Source organism: Camelina sativa, chromosome 13 (genome assembly GCF_030686135.1).
Source record: "Camelina sativa cultivar CO46 ecotype springtype chromosome 13, ASM3068613v1".
NCBI classification, from domain to species: domain Eukaryota; kingdom Viridiplantae; phylum Streptophyta; class Magnoliopsida; order Brassicales; family Brassicaceae; genus Camelina; species Camelina sativa.
Window position 1 is genome coordinate 3,269,210 of NC_141892.1, and position 16,145 is coordinate 3,285,354.

At 36.8% G+C, this 16,145-nt stretch overlaps 4 protein-coding genes across 21 annotated transcripts; 3 read left to right on the plus strand and 1 right to left on the minus strand.

The window, feature by feature from the left end:
* Positions 1-9: 9 nt before the first annotated feature.
* LOC104734863 (lipoyl synthase, chloroplastic) lies at positions 10-2,637 on the minus strand. 2 transcript variants are annotated; one of them, XR_015577839.1, is made up of 7 exons: positions 1,993-2,486; positions 1,694-1,857; positions 1,395-1,480; positions 1,056-1,213; positions 640-811; positions 400-510; positions 10-286 (listed from the first exon to the last, which is right to left on the minus strand). XR_015577839.1 is itself a non-coding variant. In XM_010454529.3 (7 exons), the coding sequence occupies exons 1-7, from the start codon at positions 2,407-2,409 to the stop codon at positions 209-211; spliced, it is 1,191 nt and encodes a 396-aa protein (XP_010452831.2). In that variant the 5' UTR covers positions 2,410-2,637; the 3' UTR covers positions 10-208. The 2 variants fall into 2 exon arrangements, 1 of the variants encoding a protein (XP_010452831.2); XM_010454529.3 differs by having other exon boundaries at positions 1,395-1,485; positions 1,993-2,637.
* Position 2,638: 1 nt separating this feature from the next.
* LOC104734864 (KRR1 small subunit processome component homolog) lies at positions 2,639-5,475 on the plus strand. The gene is made up of 11 exons (XM_087481032.1): positions 2,639-3,037; positions 3,145-3,255; positions 3,383-3,451; positions 3,684-3,740; positions 3,883-3,921; positions 4,017-4,121; positions 4,269-4,351; positions 4,449-4,530; positions 4,794-4,937; positions 5,042-5,119; positions 5,216-5,475. The coding sequence occupies exons 1-11, from the start codon at positions 2,759-2,761 to the stop codon at positions 5,336-5,338; spliced, it is 1,170 nt and encodes a 389-aa protein (XP_087337158.1). The 5' UTR covers positions 2,639-2,758; the 3' UTR covers positions 5,339-5,475.
* A 292-nt stretch (positions 5,476-5,767) lies between these two features.
* On the plus strand, positions 5,768-9,374 carry LOC104734865 (uncharacterized protein At5g08430). Of its 2 annotated transcripts, none has more exons than XM_010454531.2 (7): positions 5,768-6,808; positions 6,965-7,065; positions 7,277-7,336; positions 7,493-7,543; positions 7,740-7,810; positions 7,953-8,278; positions 8,746-9,374. In XM_010454531.2, exons 1-7 carry the CDS (start codon positions 6,172-6,174, stop codon positions 9,171-9,173), a joined length of 1,674 nt encoding a protein of 557 aa, XP_010452833.1. In that variant the 5' UTR covers positions 5,768-6,171; the 3' UTR covers positions 9,174-9,374. The 2 variants fall into 2 exon arrangements, with proteins under 2 accessions (XP_010452833.1, XP_087337159.1); XM_087481033.1 differs by having other exon boundaries at positions 5,801-6,808; positions 7,006-7,065.
* Positions 9,375-10,157: 783 nt separating this feature from the next.
* Positions 10,158-16,065, plus strand: LOC104734867 (uncharacterized). 16 transcript variants are annotated; one of them, XM_087481039.1, is made up of 22 exons: positions 10,165-10,728; positions 11,099-11,161; positions 11,306-11,453; positions 11,571-11,631; positions 11,762-11,858; positions 11,933-12,010; positions 12,103-12,162; positions 12,260-12,364; positions 12,560-12,670; positions 12,935-12,976; positions 13,121-13,234; positions 13,313-13,389; positions 13,762-14,012; positions 14,105-14,226; positions 14,323-14,365; positions 14,491-14,582; positions 14,728-14,776; positions 14,938-15,008; positions 15,097-15,210; positions 15,328-15,428; positions 15,743-15,788; positions 15,912-16,065. In XM_087481039.1, exons 1-22 carry the CDS (start codon positions 10,576-10,578, stop codon positions 15,960-15,962), a joined length of 2,049 nt encoding a protein of 682 aa, XP_087337165.1. In that variant the 5' UTR covers positions 10,165-10,575; the 3' UTR covers positions 15,963-16,065. The 16 variants fall into 16 exon arrangements, with proteins under 16 accessions (XP_010452834.1, XP_010452837.1, XP_010452836.1 ...); XM_087481040.1 differs by having other exon boundaries at positions 14,938-14,996; XM_087481041.1 differs by having other exon boundaries at positions 13,765-14,012; positions 14,111-14,226; positions 14,938-14,996.
* Positions 16,066-16,145: the final 80 nt, after the last annotated feature.

Below are 16,145 nucleotides of genomic sequence, written 5' to 3' on the forward strand. Positions count from 1 at the left end.
AATAATATCTTTGAGACAAATTCAAGATATTATTATCGGCAGCATTTCATAAAACACACAATATATTTATTTTTATATTTCCACAATAGTACCAAAATCAATGAAGTCAATTGAAAGATAAACAAGAAAAGAAAGAGAGATAGGAGTAAAAGGCTTTGTGTTGAGTCCCAGGTTTCACTTGTGGCATTTATGATCTCCATTGTTGCTATTATGACAAGAATTTAGAGTAGCTTTCTTTCACCATTGTCTTCACATATAGCTCTCCTGCTCTGTATGAAGATCTTACCTGCAAAGAAGTATATATAACCAAATCACATTAAGCACATCTCTGGTTTTTTGATGTTCTCAGATATTTTGCCTATTAAAGAGATCGAGAGCAAGAGCCGTTCGTGGCTTTACCAGTGGACCACTTGCAACATAGCGGAATCCTATTGATTCTCCGTATGTTTTCCAGAAATCAAACTTCTCAGGTGTGACATACTCTTTCACAGTCAGATGCAATGGAGTTGGCTGCATTGTAGAACAAAAGAAAGGTTTTTTTAATCATCGATGTTCTCTGGAATTTGAGCTCTTTCTGTGTTGGAAATAGGAAACGGGAGGATGAGATAGTCTGAAATATGTTTTAAGTAATGAGTTTACCTGTAAATACTGGCCAAGTGTTAGAATGTCAACATCTATTGCTCTTAAATCAGCCATTGCTTCCTTCAACTCTTCGTCTGTTTCTCCAAGACCAAGCATTATAGATGTCTTTGTGATCATTCCAGGTTTGCTGATCTTTGCATGTTTCAAAACCGACATGCTCTGCTCATATCTGCCTTCGCCACATGTGATCCACATTTGTAAAAAATACAAAAAAAAAAAGAGATTGACTAAAACTGGAGATGCATATAACTATCTATGTCTCGCTTTGTTAGACTGAGGAGATAATTGACTATGTATAATTAGTGACAAAGTTGATTACCCATAACAGAGGATCAATTCAATGCTCAACCCATCTATGCCATAACCAAATTCAGAACAAATAGAAAGATGAAGAACAAGAAAACAAAACTCACCCAGCCCTAGGATCTCTTACGAGTCGTTGAAGCCTTTTTACAGTCTCAACATTGTGAGCAAAAACATCCAATCCCGAGTGCACAAGAGTATCGACAGCCTCCAAGTCCCCACGGAAATCAGAAGTTAAGCATTCTATCATTATATCCGGCTTATGTCTCTACAAAGATGAGATATACATTTTAATTTTTACATTTAAAACCAAATTCGTGTTACCACAAAAAGTATTCTTACGAGATCAAGGACAAAGGTCTTATCCTGTAAACTTGAACTGACAAATATGAGCATATTTTATTCTTACACTACTTATGATTTCAATAACATATTGCATAAAAAGTTACCTTCATAGCTTTGACAGTCTGCGCAAAATGTCCACTTCCACCATCAGGTATATCGTCACGGTCTACACTGGTGATAACTATGTAATCTACACTGCAACAAAGGAAAACCCAAGAGAGCATATTATATATTAAAAACGATGCATAATTGACTGCTGAGATTGCATTGACACCATTTTTTCTAATTTCATCCCCTCTTCATTTACTCTATCCTATAAACAGTTCTGAACACAACCATTACAAAAGCTAAAGGAAGATATAAGCAGATTACTCAGACTAGGAATCAAATAAAAGTCACATACCCCCAACTGGCTATGGCCTTGGCAGTGTTCTCTGGTTCCATTGGGTCAGGAGGAGGAGGATTTCTACTGGTTTTAACAGCACAAAATCTACAACCACGAGTACAAGTATCACCAAGAACCATGATGGTTGCAGTTGCTACACCATCACCACCTCCATTCCAACACTGCACATCATCATAAACCAAAATTAAGAATCTTTAATGAGCTTGATTGAATTAGCATGTAGTTTCGCATACCCACAATTCATAAAGCCGATACATTTTAACTTTCAACAATGGTGGAGATAAGAAAATGCTAACCTCGCCGATGTTAGGGCACTGAGCTTCCTCACAAACAGTGTTGAGATTGAGACGAGAAAGAGACTCCTTCACCTCCTGAAACCTCTCGCCTTGTGGAGCCTTTTGTCTCAACCAAGAAGGTTTCTTCACATTCGGATCTCTCCCCGTGAATGGACCCATCTTCGGCATTCCTCCTGGGTAAGGCTCGCTCTTTTTCCCTTCTGACTTCATCAAACTCTTCTTCAAGGAAGACGAACCCTCCATCTCCGACGACAGGGACACCGCATTGGTCCGCATCGGTGACGACACATCCCCGGACTCGCATCGGATTCTGAAACCCAAATTCAAGAATTTACTTGAATGATGATGATGATGATGCTTCTGAGTCGAGATCGAAATTGAGAAAGTGGGTTTCGTGAATGAGCAATGATGAATCATGATTCGTATGGGGAAAAAAATGGAGTTTAGGCTGATTTGAACAGAAGAAGAGTGTAGAAGAAGAGAGACTCTGGTTTGGTTAGCAACTTTGGGAAATCCGCCAACGACTCCTGCAGGTAATTTGGTTCGGTTTATACCGGTTTTATTTGGTTTATTCGGTTCGAGATTTTAGATTTATTCGGTTAGTGGGTTTTAATTTTTAATTAAATCAAGACCAGTTTGCGATTCCAGCCACTAATTGTAATTTTTATCGAAGGACATAAACCCTAATCATCATCATCATATAATTGTATAAAGCTTCGCCGCCGTCAAGAGAGGAGGAGGAGGAGGAAGTAACTGATTGTTTACAATGGCGAAGGTGGAAGAGATTGAGCACGAGGAGGAGAATATCGAGAAAAGGGTGAAGAAGAAAGGTAAACACGACAAGCCGAAGCCATGGGACGACGACCCAAGCATCGACCGTTGGACTGTCGAGAAGTTCGACCCGGCATGGAATCCCACTGGCATGCTCTCTACTAGCAAATTCTCCACACTCTTTCCTCAATACAGAGAGAAGTATCTTCAGGATTGCTGGCCTAGAATCGAATCCGCTCTCAAGGAATATGGTATCGCCTGCAAGCTCAACCTGGTGCGTCCCCCCCCCCCCCCCCCCCCCCGTCTTTACGGTTTAGTTGCTTTTTTTTTTCTGGGGTTTTATTGATATGTTTGAAAATTATATGTTGTTATAATTTGTAGGTTAAAGGTTCTATGACTGTTAAAACGACGATGAAGACAAGAGATCCGTTCATCGTTGTCAAAGCTAGGGATTTGATTAAGCTTCTTTCCAGAAGTGTCCCTGCTCCTCAGGTATTATTACGTTGTTACAATTCTAGGTTCTAACAAATTTATGTGTTTGTTCTTCTATGCAATTGGAAGTCTGTTTCTTTCTGATATTTGTGGTTATGGATCTTCTTTTCACTTTGCATCATTACAGGCTATTAAGATTCTAGACGATGAGATGCAGTGTGATATCATCAAGATTGGTAATTTGGTTCGGAATAAGGTACAATTCATTCTTACTCTCGGGGACTGAATTATGAGGGCCTAAGTTCAATTATCTCACTCACCCCTGTGCTTGCATTTTGATAACTTCAATTTTCTAAAGACAATCTATAGCTCCTTGATATCACATTCTACGATAAACATGTGATTTCTTTATAATTGATTGAATGTAATGTTAATCTGTATATAGCATGCATAGTCAACAGGTCCTAATATAGACTTTATCTTTGCAGGAAAGATTTGTTAAAAGAAGGCAGCGACTTGTGGGTCCTAATTCCTCTACCTTGAAGGTTTGTCAACTGTCTGGTTCAAAGTCCTATGTTTAACAGAGACATGTTTAGTGATACTAGTCGTGTAATGCTTAAGAGGTTGTGCGAAACTGTTGTCGTATGCTTATGTGTTTTGAGGCTTAATAATTTTGGTTTCTTGCAGGCGCTGGAAATATTAACCAGCTGCTACATTCTAGTTCAGGTAATCATGTGTTTCTTTTGCAAATGTCTCACTTCAGTCGTACATTTTTGTTTCTTTGGATTTTTTTATATTTACTTGCTCCGTGGATTTAACAGGGAAGTACTGTAGCCGCAATGGGTTCATGGAAAGGTCTCAAACAAATCAGAAAGATTGTGGAAGACTGCGTACAGAATAAAATGCATCCTGTATACCATATAAAGGTTTTTATGGAAAATCTCTCACTTATTTTTTGGTAGTTCTATGTGCTTCACTTATACCACAATCACGAGAAGTTGGTGTAGAAGCTTTTTCATTAGACCATGTCAAATGGATTCATCATTCATATACTTGTAAACTTGGTTATGCAGGCACTCATGATCAAAAAGGAACTGATGAAGGATCCAGCTCTTGCAAATGAAAGCTGGGATAGATTTCTTCCCACATTCAAGAAGTATGGGACTCTCAATTTATTGATTAGTGTTTTGAGTGACATTTCTTAAATCGTCAGTAACTCATGAGTTGAGCGCATTTCAAATTTGATTTGTCAGGAAAAATGTTAAGCAAAAGAAGCCCAAAAGCAAGGAGAAGAAGCCATACACACCTTTCCCTCCTCCACAACCGCCTAGCAAGGTAAGAAAATTGCTTATGTGAATTATCTACCAATTCCTATATCGTTGTTGTCCATATCCTCCTATTGCATGTTTTTCGTTTGTGTTTCTAGGTTGTTGAACCCTGTATGTTACAACGTTTCTCAACATGGTTTTACTATAATTGCGCTGTTTAGTGTCGCTTTCTAGTCTTTTGGTTTCTGGGCCTTGCAAGTCCATCATTGTTCGTTCTTCAGGTTAGACGCTAATGCGTGGTTTTGAACTTGTTATATGATTTCATTCCAGATTGATTTACAATTGGAGTCTGGAGAATACTTCATGAGTGACAAAAAGAAGTCAGAGAAAAAATGGCAGGAGAAGCAAGAGAAACAGACAGAGAAGAGTACAGAAAACAAAAGAAAGAGAGATGCCTCATTCCTCCCACCTGAGGTCTCTCTCCTAATTTGATTGTCAAATCGCGTCTCTCTACCTTTAAATTAATCCCAAAACCTTAAAATTCCAAACACTTGACTTTGTTTGATTGGTTATGGCAGGAACCTGTGAACAACAACAAGTCAACCAATTCAGAGGATGGAAAGAGCGATATAAACGAGTTAACAAACTCTTTGAAGGTAAAAACGAAATCTGTAATAACCGGCACACCTCTCTCTTGTGTTGCTTTGGGGAACATGTACTGAGTTGGTTTTTTGTTGTTATGATATATGCAGAGCAAGACAAAGGAGTTGAAAAAGCAGAAGAAGACACACGAGAGAGTGAATGCAGAGGATTATATTGATGCTCCATCTGCTGATAAACCTTCCAAGAAGAAATCCAAAAAGAATAGAGATTAAATTCTAAAACTTGTTTTTATCTTTCAAAAAAATATTGAAACATATATGTGTCCAAAGCTATAAAACAAGTTGAAACTTTGTTTTTTATGGATTCATTGCAGTTGCAGGTGATGATGTTATAAAAAAAAGTTCAAAAATTATCTGAGTAATTTCGTTCTATTATTACTCCTATTATTCTCGTAATTTCCTTTTTTGTGGTTTCAAAATCTTTATTTTTCTAAATTTAGAACGGAATATTTATATACGCAGAGATATCTTTACGAGATTTAAATGACATATATTAACAACCTGTTAAATCGTTGGTAATTAATGAAATTAATTTTGTAAAATTAGTTGATGTAGACGACGATATTGCAGTTGTTTGCTCTGTTTCCATTTTTGGGTTTTGACCGGGTTATTAAAATTATTATCTCTGTTAATTAGTTAAGTGTTAATCAGAATCTTTTTTATTAAAAAGGAGAAGAAGAGGGCACGTGGTGAATGGTGAAGATGCTTTACTGTGCCACTGGTCCTTCCCTCCCCATCTCATCCCTAATCAAAGTCGCCTGAGAATCTGAGCTCTCTCTCTCTCTCTCCCCCCCCCCCCCCCCCCTCCCCTTTTTTTTTAATCTCCGGCCTCTACACGGAGAGCTCCACTCTCGAGCGGCGATTCGCTCAGTGGATTGTTCTTCCTCAATTCGTGCATTTCCTCAATTCGGTGGATTGAATCTTCTTCCTCCCGACGCAACGACTTTTTTTTTTTTCCATCTTCCAGTTTGGTAAATTACTTCTTAAAGCTAGATAGAGGTGTGTGACTTCTTTATTTTCTTCTTAGGTTTTGAGAGATAAGAGTAATGGGGGATATAACTTGGGTTGAGGAGGGTAATAATAATGTATCTGCAGTATCATCCAGGAAAAGAAAAGCTAGACCTAAAAGATTCGAATTTGTAGGATGGGGTTCGAGACAACTCATTGAGTTTCTCCAATCACTTGGTAAAGATACTACTGATATGATCTCTCGCTATGATGTTACTGATACCATTGCTAAGTACATTGCAAAGGAAGGTCTTTTGGATCTTTCTAATAAAAAGAAAGTTAAATGCGACCGAAGGCTGCTTTCTCTTTTCGGGACTAGGACTATTTTCCGAATGAGAGTCTATGATCTGCTGGAAAAGCATTACGCTGAGAATCAGGATGATTCGGATTTTGATTTTCTTTACGATGATGAGACGCCGCAGATCATTTGTCACTCGGATAAGGTAGCTAAAATGGGGACTAAGGTTGTTGTTAAGAAACCTAGAGCTAGAGGTACTTTTGCTGCGATTGTCAGTGATAATATCAAGCTTCTCTACTTGAGAAAGAGTTTAGTTCAGGAACTGCTCAAGTCTCCTGACACTTTTGAGGGTAAAATGTTGGGGAGTTTTGTGAGGGTTAAGTCTGACCCTAATGATTATCTTCAGAAGAACCCTTATCAGCTTGTTCAGGTTACAGGTAATTTTCTGAAATGTTCTTTATTGATTTGTGATTGTGTTGGCCTCATTCGTTATTATTATGGAACAAGATGTGATTATGTCTCTTTTGCTTACATATCTCTGGTTCTGTAGAAAGTTGAGCTATCTTTGTGCTTTTGTTTTGTCTGTTATCTAGGCGTGAAGAAGGAACATGGGACTGATGATTTTCTTCTTCAGGTTACAAACTATATGACAGACGTTTCTATATCTGTGCTCTCTGATGATAATTTCTCCCAGGTAATTTACTTTGATATAATTTTCATTCTGCAAATTCTTTTTCTTCTGATCAATGGGAGAGCCAGGTGTCCATGTGTTATGAGAACCAGCCACTGGGCTTCTCTTTTCTAGTTACATAAATTGTCATTCATGATTGCAATATTTGACCAACGCCCATTCTAGCCAATATATTATTAAAATTTATCATAGCATTATGTAAACTTGTTTGTAGGAAGAATGTGAAGATTTGCAGCAGAGAATAAAGAACGAGCTTCTTAAGAAGCCTACAATTGTAAGTTTTCCCATTTTGTTGTGGTTTGACAGATATTTATTTTCAGCCTTCTCTGTTAGATTTCATTTATAAATCCCATCGACTTGCTAGCCTTGCTGTCATGGCGTTTCAGATTTTGTAGTTCTTAAATCATAGTTCATTTTGAACCTTCAATAGGTGGAGATGGAAGAAAAAGCTAGAAGTTTACATGAAGATCAGACAAAACACGTATGTTTGCGAACATCCTCTCGTGCTTCATTTCTGTATATCTTATTCATCATGCTTATGAATGTGACTACAATGATAGCACATGAAGCACAGTCCTTTTTACAATTATCAACTTTTAACTGTTAAGCAGAAAAAAGCGACTTGTGGTCTTTCATTTTTCTAACTGACCGTCAATTTTTGGTGACTGCCTTTTTAGTGGCTTGGAAGAGAAATTATTCAGTTACAAAGGCTTATTGATCGGGCCAATGAGAAGGGATGGCGAAGAGAATATCCTTCTATGACGTTATAATATGTTTCTATTGTTTTAATTTTCAATGAAGAATATTGTTACGTTGAAAGTGATAATGAGATCTGAAATAAGAAAAAACGTCTTTGATTAGAGTTTTTCCTTGATTTATTGAGTTGTTACGCTGTCTGAGTACCTGGAGAAGAAGGTTCTCCTTCAAAATCCAGAAGAACAGGCCCGGCTATTCCGTGAAGTTCCAGAAGTTATTGAAGAGAAACTTGTACCAAACCCTGAAGCGTCCCCTGAGGCTCATAATAGTGACAACGAGCAACAATTGAGTGAATCTCCATTATCGTGCATCCAAGAAACCCCAGAAGTCCGCAACCTCTTTGGTGGAGAAGATCAACAATGTAATGGCTATCTAATATCAAACCCCAGCACAACTCCGGGAATCACGTCTCATGCTATGGAAATAAACGAGAGATTGCCAACTTGGATTGCTTCTACAGGTGCGTCATAACATTTATAAGGTTACTTGTTTTACTGTGTTGCATCTTACCATCATTGTTCATGCTACTCATCTTTAGCTTTGACTTGTCTTGCCTGTGACGGTATACTTGCATCTTATCTGCCTTCTATTGTTATGGATGTTGAGAAGACAGTGATATTACTGCTCTGCAATAGAAAATTTTAGATATACCTGAAAATTGTAAAATTCAAGCCATAGGAATTGATTATTGAAACTTCAAAAAGCCGAGCAAAGAATGCTAGTGAAAATTGAAGAGAGATATAACAATCTCTTTGTAGCTATGCTGGTTTTCAGAAAGAAATTGGCATAGGGATCTTTTAAAGATTCGAGATTGATTTGCGTCAACTGGTTGGTCTGATTTATTATATTGTATAGTATTCAAACCTGTTTTAAAAGGATGAGATGGTTCTGCAATTGATACCAACCCCCATTCTTCTGAATTTACAGGTGATGAATATCTTCATGGAGATGTGGAGCAGCCAGCAAATGGCATCACTGGAGGAGAGACGCCGATTAAAGAGTCTGAAGTTTCTCAGCTTCAGTCAAGTATATCAGTAACTAATCCCAACAACGTATCTCAAGCTCAACCAAATCCATCAGAGATAATCGAACTGAGCGATGATGAAGAAGATGACAACGATGATGGAGAGACCCTTGACCCTAGAGTTGAAGATGTTCAGGTTCCGTGTTATGATAAAGAGAAGTTAAACTGGTTATACAACGATCCGCAGGGTCATATACAGGGACCTTTCTCCCTCATGCAACTCAAAGCTTGGAGCGACGCAGATTACTTCAGCAGAACCTTCAGGGTTTGGATGACAGGACAAAGCATGGAATCGGCAGTTTTACTAACCGATGTTCTTCGTCGAGTTTAACTAATGGAATACTTGGAAGACTATTAGATTCAGTCAAGAGTGGTTTGAGTTAGCTGTTACCGTCTGTTTTTATTTTCGAATTGCTGCAGTAGGTTTTGCTCCTCCTTTTAAGTAAACAGCGAATGAAAAAAGGATGTGAAGCTCACAGAGTGTTATATAACCTTTGACTCCATGAGTATAAACAATTGTTTGATCCCATCATTGATTTTGCAGAATCTTGTCTTACATTTATAGTAAATCTTGTTGGAAAAAGTCTGAAACAGGAAGAAAAAAAGAGATATGGAAATTAAACTAATGTTTGATAACGAGTGTTTTCCAAATAAGCATAGGTGTTAATTTGGTTTATGTGATTTAACGTTACATGTATTCTCTCATTTCATATTGCTTGGTAGTTTTACCAAAATTAAAAAGATTGTTTCACACCAATTTTTTCTTTTTTTCTTTTTCAACCTATTTTATCTATAATTAATACGCTATAATATAAAATAAAATTTTAACTCTAAAAAGAAAAATAAAAACGAAAAAATATAAAATAATTATTACGCTATTTTATTTGATATACATAACTAAGTTAAAAAAAGTTGTAAATATAAAACAACAAATAGTATGAAATAAAAAATCTAATTCTAAAAGAAAAATAAAAAAAAAAACTAAAAATAGTTATTGCACTATTTTGTTTGATATAAGTAATAAATTTTGTAAATACAAAACGACAAATAATATGAAACAAAATTTAATTCTAAAACGACAAATAAAACGGAAGTCGTATAAAATAATTATTCAAAAATTGAGAGTAAAATCAAACTATAATTAGTTACAAAAAAAAAAGAAAAATAGAAAACCAAAAGTTATTACAATAAAAGAAAAAAAAAACAAATAAATTTGGTGTAATAATAATGATAAATAATTTAAAGACAGTAATGAGTAAGAGTGCTGAATATTCTAAATCTAATAAAACACTATTAAAGAGAAGAAAACAACTTTAATAATTAGAATTGGAACCAAAAAAATAAAATTGAGAAACCCAATTCTGAGGTCACCACAACTCTCACATACAACTCCATAAGAGAGTTTGCTCGAAGAAGAAGAAGATGCAGAAACATTTTAAAATCCATTTTTGTTTCCTTTTCGTATGATTCGAAACTCATCATTCCTTCTCTAAATCATACACTATACTTTCTTAACCTTAATCTCAATCTCCAAGCTCGTTTTTTTTTCAATTCTCACTAGTATTGAAAATCTCGAAGCTTCTCTTCGGATAATAATACCTTAAATGGGTGATTAGTTACTCGAAAACCTAGATGAGATTTTGAGAACTAGTCCGGAATTGGAGCCGTGTTGTGTTTTTTTTTTTTTGGGGGTTCAGTTTCTCTCGAGGGGTTCGATTTCGGATTCGTGAAATATGGACAACGGCCATGAGGAAAGATTTGCCCAGAGGTTTTCAGGAGTGGGTCTCGGAGAATCTTCTGGTTCCCATGAAAACGACGTTAAAAACGATAGCTTGTTTCAAGTTATCAAAGCTGTTGAAGCAGCAGAAGCCACAATCAAGCAGCAGGTATCTCTTTCTTCTTATTTAGATTCATTATCTCCTCTTGTGTCTCTGAAATTGTTTCAAATGAGAACACTTTTTTACTTTAGAGGAACTCTGCTCAATCACTTCATGTTGTCACTTTAAGATATTTCCAAGGTTATGTGTAAGTTTCTTTAGGGCATATTAGTATATCTGAAGAAAATGTAGGTTGGTTTGCTCTTAACTAATGCCAGGGAATAGAAAGTAGTATACTTTGGTTGTAAGGTCAATTTATGAATTTCTTGTTTTTCTACTGCAAAATGGTTGGTTACTTGGGAAATGATTTGGGCTCAGAGTGTGATTTGCGTCCAGCAGATAGTTGTTCTTGCTCTTCTCTGACTTTATCTATGACCAGGTGGAGGAGAATAACCTCTTAAAGGCTGAGCTTCAGAGAAGATATCTGGAGCTTGCCAAATATGTAAGTCGTTTGATTTTCATTGTTCTGGTGAAAGGACTGATTTCTGTTGACATTTCCATGGCATGCGTTTTGGGTTTCTCTGACCAAAGTTGTGGTATATATGTGTGTTAATATGGTAGTTTTTTTTGTCTCTATCTTCCTTAGAAATCAGGAGAATCCTTGCCTCAGACATCTGATCTCCACTCGAATGCTACAACCGGTGGGTCTTCCCCGTTACACCTTTTGGCCGCTGGTGTTAATCCAGTTGACCGGGGGAAGGGAAAAATCAATGCTTCAGGTGCTGATTCGTCAGGTATGCTGGTTGTTCATCAGCAAGTGTATCTAAATGGAGAGGAAGCTACTGTGAGTCATCGTTCTGAAGACCATTCTGAGGGAATCATGACTAATGGCATTGTCAGAGGAACTGTAGGTGTTGCGGGAGCCTCTCAATTTTCTTCGTCGCCATCTACAATATCATTGTCTCCTATGAGGTATTGAACCTCTTATGAACACTGGCCCCCGTAATGCAGTTTTATGTTTATCGCATGGTTAAGCTATATGAACATGAAGGCAGAGTGTATTCTTGTAAGTTGTAACCAAAATCTGTTTTTCCTTTGTTAGACCGCTATTGGAAGGAGATCACTCGCACATCAACTCATTTTCTCATGAGTTGATGCCAGTAGGTGGAGTGAATAATTCGGGCACCGCATGGAAGCAGGTCACACTCTTACTATCTCTTTTTCCTTTCTATTGAAAGTCTGAGAATGTTTCCCTAACTATACAATTATCCAGGAGCTCATTCACAAGGTCCAAGAACAGGACCAAGAGATTTTGCGCTTACGAAAATATCTTGCTGATTATTCTGTCAAGGTGAATCGCTTGTTTTAATCTCTAGTTTTTTTATGCAGACGTGGTTGATTTTAAGTACATTGTTTAACTAACCCTTTGGCCTTTTTTTTAAGGAAGCCCAAATACGAAATGAAACATATGTTTTAGAAAAACGTATTGCGCACATGCGTTTGGTGAGCTTCTCTTTCTATTTTTTTTTAAATCTGTACACATGGTTAGTTACTTATTCTGGTAACACTTAGGGACTATTTTTCCTTCTTGTTGTGACAGGCATTTGATCAACAACAACAAGACCTTATTGATGCTGCATCAAAATCTCTCTCATACAGACAAGAGATCATTGAGGAAAATATTCGCTTAACATATGCCTTACAGGTATTATCTTGTATCTTTGGGTACACTTTTCTTTCGTTTATAGTTCGTTTTATAATCCTTTTTGGTTGGAATCCAGTTATCATCATTTCTTACCGATCGTTTTTAAGGGTTCAATTGGCAAAAATTCAAATTTGTCTTTGACATCTCACTTTCATTTTATAAATCTATATTTAAAATGCCTTTTGGTTCTATCAGGCTGCAGAGCAAGAGAGATCTACTTTTGTGTCGTACTTGTTGCCTCTTCTGTCAGAATATTCGCTGCATCCACAAATTTCTGATTCTCAGTCTATTGTTAGCAGTGTGAAGGTTAGAACCAAAATCTCTACAAAATGATTTTCTGTTGAATAGTAGTTTTTGGCTGGAGACTTGTCAACTTTGCCTCCCTTGAAATTCATTAAAGTAAAAAACAATACAGAAAAAGTGATAAAATGGTTTCCTCAGTAACTTTTGAGCACCATAGAGAGAACTAAAGTGACTGATAGAGATCCTTGCTTCCTTGATGTGGGGGGTGAAGTTTTTTATTGTCTCTTTCCCGTCACCGCATGTGATTGATGTTTACATCATATTCAGGTTCTATTTAGGCATCTGCAGGAGAAGCTCCATCTTACTGAGGTATGATATGCGGGTATGGGGTTTGCTGACACCATATTTCAGCGTTTGTAATTACAGTTTAGTCCCATGGTATTTGCTGGAGCTATTGGCTACTGATCTATGATCAGGTGATTTGTTCTGATCTTTTTTCTTTTCTGGTATTAGACAAAGCTAAAGGAGACAGAGTACCAGTTAGCACCGTGGCAGTCAGATGTAAATCACTCAAATGCGTCGCCTTTGTCAGCATATCAACCTGTTGGTGTGGGTTTGAGATACTCAGTAAGTTCATATTCCTTAATGTCCTATCAATGTGCTTCAGTGACTTGAACTCAAATATCCTTCTTTGATTTCCATTAGACAGATCCGGAACACCATCATCAAGATGGGCGTGGTGGCTCAGCTGCAAGTAATTACCATTTTGATGATCCCGAGAGGTATAAATGCACTAACTTCTTATTGATTCCTGGAGACCCGGGTTAGTAGTATTTTTAACTAATACCAAGAGTAAGGGATGTAAAGATGATGCTGGAAGCAATGAATATTGTAATTTTTTGGGTGATGGGCTGGGCGAAGCTAAATGCTGATATTATGCATGTCCAAATTGTCAAGTTTCTGTGTCAATTAGACACTTTGAACATTTGTTACTTTTCTTCTTTCTAGATAACCATGAAAAACCTAACTTTGTAGCATGGTAACATTTTCTGAGTCCTTGACTGGGTTTTATGCAATGCAGCTAATAGTGGATGAATGCTTTTGATTTGCAATGTTAAAATTTGTTAAATGATCAAACGTGTCTTGTGTAACAGTAGGTCGCCAGCCTTCCAGATGCCTGTGCAGCCAGCTCTCAACCAAGATGAATCTCATGGACCAAATAATCGTGTTCAGTTTCGTGAGCCCCTCAGCAATACTTTTATGGATGATGCATATGCAGAAGAACAAGCGGATACAAATCAAACTTTGGAAAATTCGACTTATGTGGCTGTTGATGATCCAAGCCCCTCAAATTATCCGATTTTGGCCCCAGTTCTTGAGGAACCATCTTCATCAATTTCCGAGGGTAATGGTTAATAGCTATAATAAAAGTGGCATAATACCAATTCCATCACTGTCTTTCACTTTGTTTTGAATATTGTAAATCACTCTTGACAGCTGCAGATGAGGATCCATTGCCAGGTATAGCAGACTTACAGATATCAGGAGAACCATTTCCTGGACGAGAGCTTCAGGTTTCTGGTCACTCTATCAATGGAACGACAAAATGTAATTTTGAGGTGCATGCGAAATTGAAAGTATTAGTTTTTACCAAGTTTACGTCAAATTGCATTTTTAATATATCTTCTCCGGTACTCCCTTTCTTGAAATTTCAGTGGGTACGACATTTGGAGGATGGATCAGTAAACTACATTGATGGTACACATTTTCCCTACTACCCTTGCTTTATTCCAAGGATTGTCTTTCTGTTTTTCTTTACAGTTAAATATGGCGATAGAAGAAAATATCTAAGAGCTTGACTGTTAACAATATTCAAAACGCAGGAGCAAAGAGGCCAAATTATCTTGTCACTGCCGATGATGTTGATTTATACCTTGCTATTGAAGTTCACCCCTTGGATGACAAGAACCGCAAGGTTTATTTTTTACTTAATCTTCTCTGTGGAATAAGAGAATACTTCTAAAGCTATGTTTGGGGACTTTAATATTGTACTAGATGTGATTACCATTATGTTAAGTGTCTGGTTGTTTAATTCTTTCGGCTTTTCTATCTGATTCTAGGGGGAGCTTGTGAGGGTCTTCGCCAATGAGAATTGCAAGATCACATGTCGTAAGTGCTTTTACTCAGAAACTTTTGGTCGCTCATGTACTTAAACTCAATCTGTGGCTTGTTTGATCCATACCTAAGGGTTCCTGGATAATCATAAGAAAAATTCTTGTAAAGCGTAATTCGCAGTTATTTTTCTAAATCTATTCCTTCTATTTTCTCAGATCCAGAGATGCAAAGCCATATAGAGAAGAGTCTTTATAATGGTCATGCGTTATACAAAGTAACCTATTCAGTATGACAGTTCTCTTATTTCATTTTTTACAATTTTATATGTGTTTTTTGGTTTGCCTCTTTACTATATGATCTCTCTTTTGAAACAGATTGGTTATATGGATATATGGGAAGCAGCTACATTGTCTATCAAGAAAGAAGGCTACAGCATCAAACCTAATAATGATCCTGTAATTACAGAAAAGTTCTCCTCTTCTACTGCGGTTAGAGTCTTGCCTTATGTGTTCCTTTTTCTTCGAAATTTGATGTTGGCTGATTATATGCTAACATACATATCGTAGAATGAACTAATATTATGATCTTTCTGATTCTTCTCTTAGATTGTGATTCCCTTTGATCAGCCTGCGGATTTTGTGATTATTGGTACCGATGGCGTGGAGCATCTCTGTCGAGTGGAGAATGATGCAACAGATCTTAGCTGGTAAGTAGAATTTGGCTTTCTGTGGATGAAATAAAGTAGATCAAAACTCCTACGTACTGTGAATGCAGGAATTTGTCTATGAAAACGTTGAAAATGAATGAAAGTGTAACAAGACACTTTTTGTTTCTGCTTCTTTCTTTTTGTGATTTCGAAAGAATCATCAATAGTCCAAACTTCAATCTGAATACATTGAATATCTTGCTTGTGTTTTCTTTCTAAATGAAGTTGTTTAATGTGTTCCAAGTATTCATTAAAGTTTCCGGTTTCTTGTATTAAGCAGTCCATCTTTTGTTTTGTGTTTTTCTATTGAGCAGCTCAAGAGATACAATTGTGCTCACTCTTAGATTATTTCTAAAGAAGGTAATGTTTCAGCAGACAATCATCCATCTTCTTCAATAACATCTTTGATTCGTTCTTTAATATACAAAAATTAGCTTTTTGAGAAGCATTGGTTGATTATTTGGTTTGCTAATTTCGTTGCAGGCTCTGCAGAGAAAGAAGCAGAAGAAAAAAGGATTTTTGTTTAACAAATGAGTTTTTGGTAAATAGTATTGTTGGCTCTTTCTTTTTTCTCTGGCCTCTCCAGCTTTACAATATTAGAGATAGTCTTATGAACGGGTTAGTGTTATTTATGTAAGGCTGCTGTGCTATAGCTGATTCAAAAAAAAAAAAAGACTATTCAATCGATTTCAGTATAGGAAAAAAAAATGAGCAAAA

Bases quoted from the DNA above. Each gene is read 5' to 3' on its own strand.
- LOC104734864 (XM_087481032.1), top strand. From the start codon at position 2,759: ATGGCGAAGGTGGAAGAGATTGAGCACGAGGAGGAGAATATCGAGAAA. The intron at 4,352-4,448 runs GTATGGGACTCT...TTGATTTGTCAG, and splicing joins TTTCTTCCCACATTCAAGAA to GAAAAATGTTAAGCAAAAGA. The intron at 4,531-4,793 runs GTAAGAAAATTG...ATTTCATTCCAG, and splicing joins CTCCACAACCGCCTAGCAAG to ATTGATTTACAATTGGAGTC.
- LOC104734867 (XM_010454532.3), top strand. From the start codon at position 10,576: ATGGACAACGGCCATGAGGAAAGATTTGCCCAGAGGTTTTCAGGAGTG. The intron at 11,632-11,761 runs GTATTGAACCTC...TTCCTTTGTTAG, and splicing joins ATATCATTGTCTCCTATGAG to ACCGCTATTGGAAGGAGATC. The intron at 15,009-15,096 runs GTATGACAGTTC...CTTTTGAAACAG, and splicing joins TATACAAAGTAACCTATTCA to ATTGGTTATATGGATATATG.
- LOC104734865 (XM_010454531.2), top strand. From the start codon at position 6,172: ATGGGGGATATAACTTGGGTTGAGGAGGGTAATAATAATGTATCTGCA. The intron at 7,066-7,276 runs GTAATTTACTTT...ACTTGTTTGTAG, and splicing joins CTGATGATAATTTCTCCCAG to GAAGAATGTGAAGATTTGCA. The intron at 7,811-7,952 runs ATATCCTTCTAT...TTGAGTTGTTAC, and splicing joins GAGAAGGGATGGCGAAGAGA to GCTGTCTGAGTACCTGGAGA.
- LOC104734863 (XM_010454529.3), bottom strand. From the start codon at position 2,409: ATGATTCATCATTGCTCATTCACGAAACCCACTTTCTCAATTTCGATC. The intron at 1,214-1,394 runs GTAACTTTTTAT...TCATCTTTGTAG, and splicing joins AGACTGTCAAAGCTATGAAG to AGACATAAGCCGGATATAAT. The intron at 812-1,055 runs GTGAGTTTTGTT...TGGCGAAGGCAG, and splicing joins GTAAGAGATCCTAGGGCTGG to ATATGAGCAGAGCATGTCGG.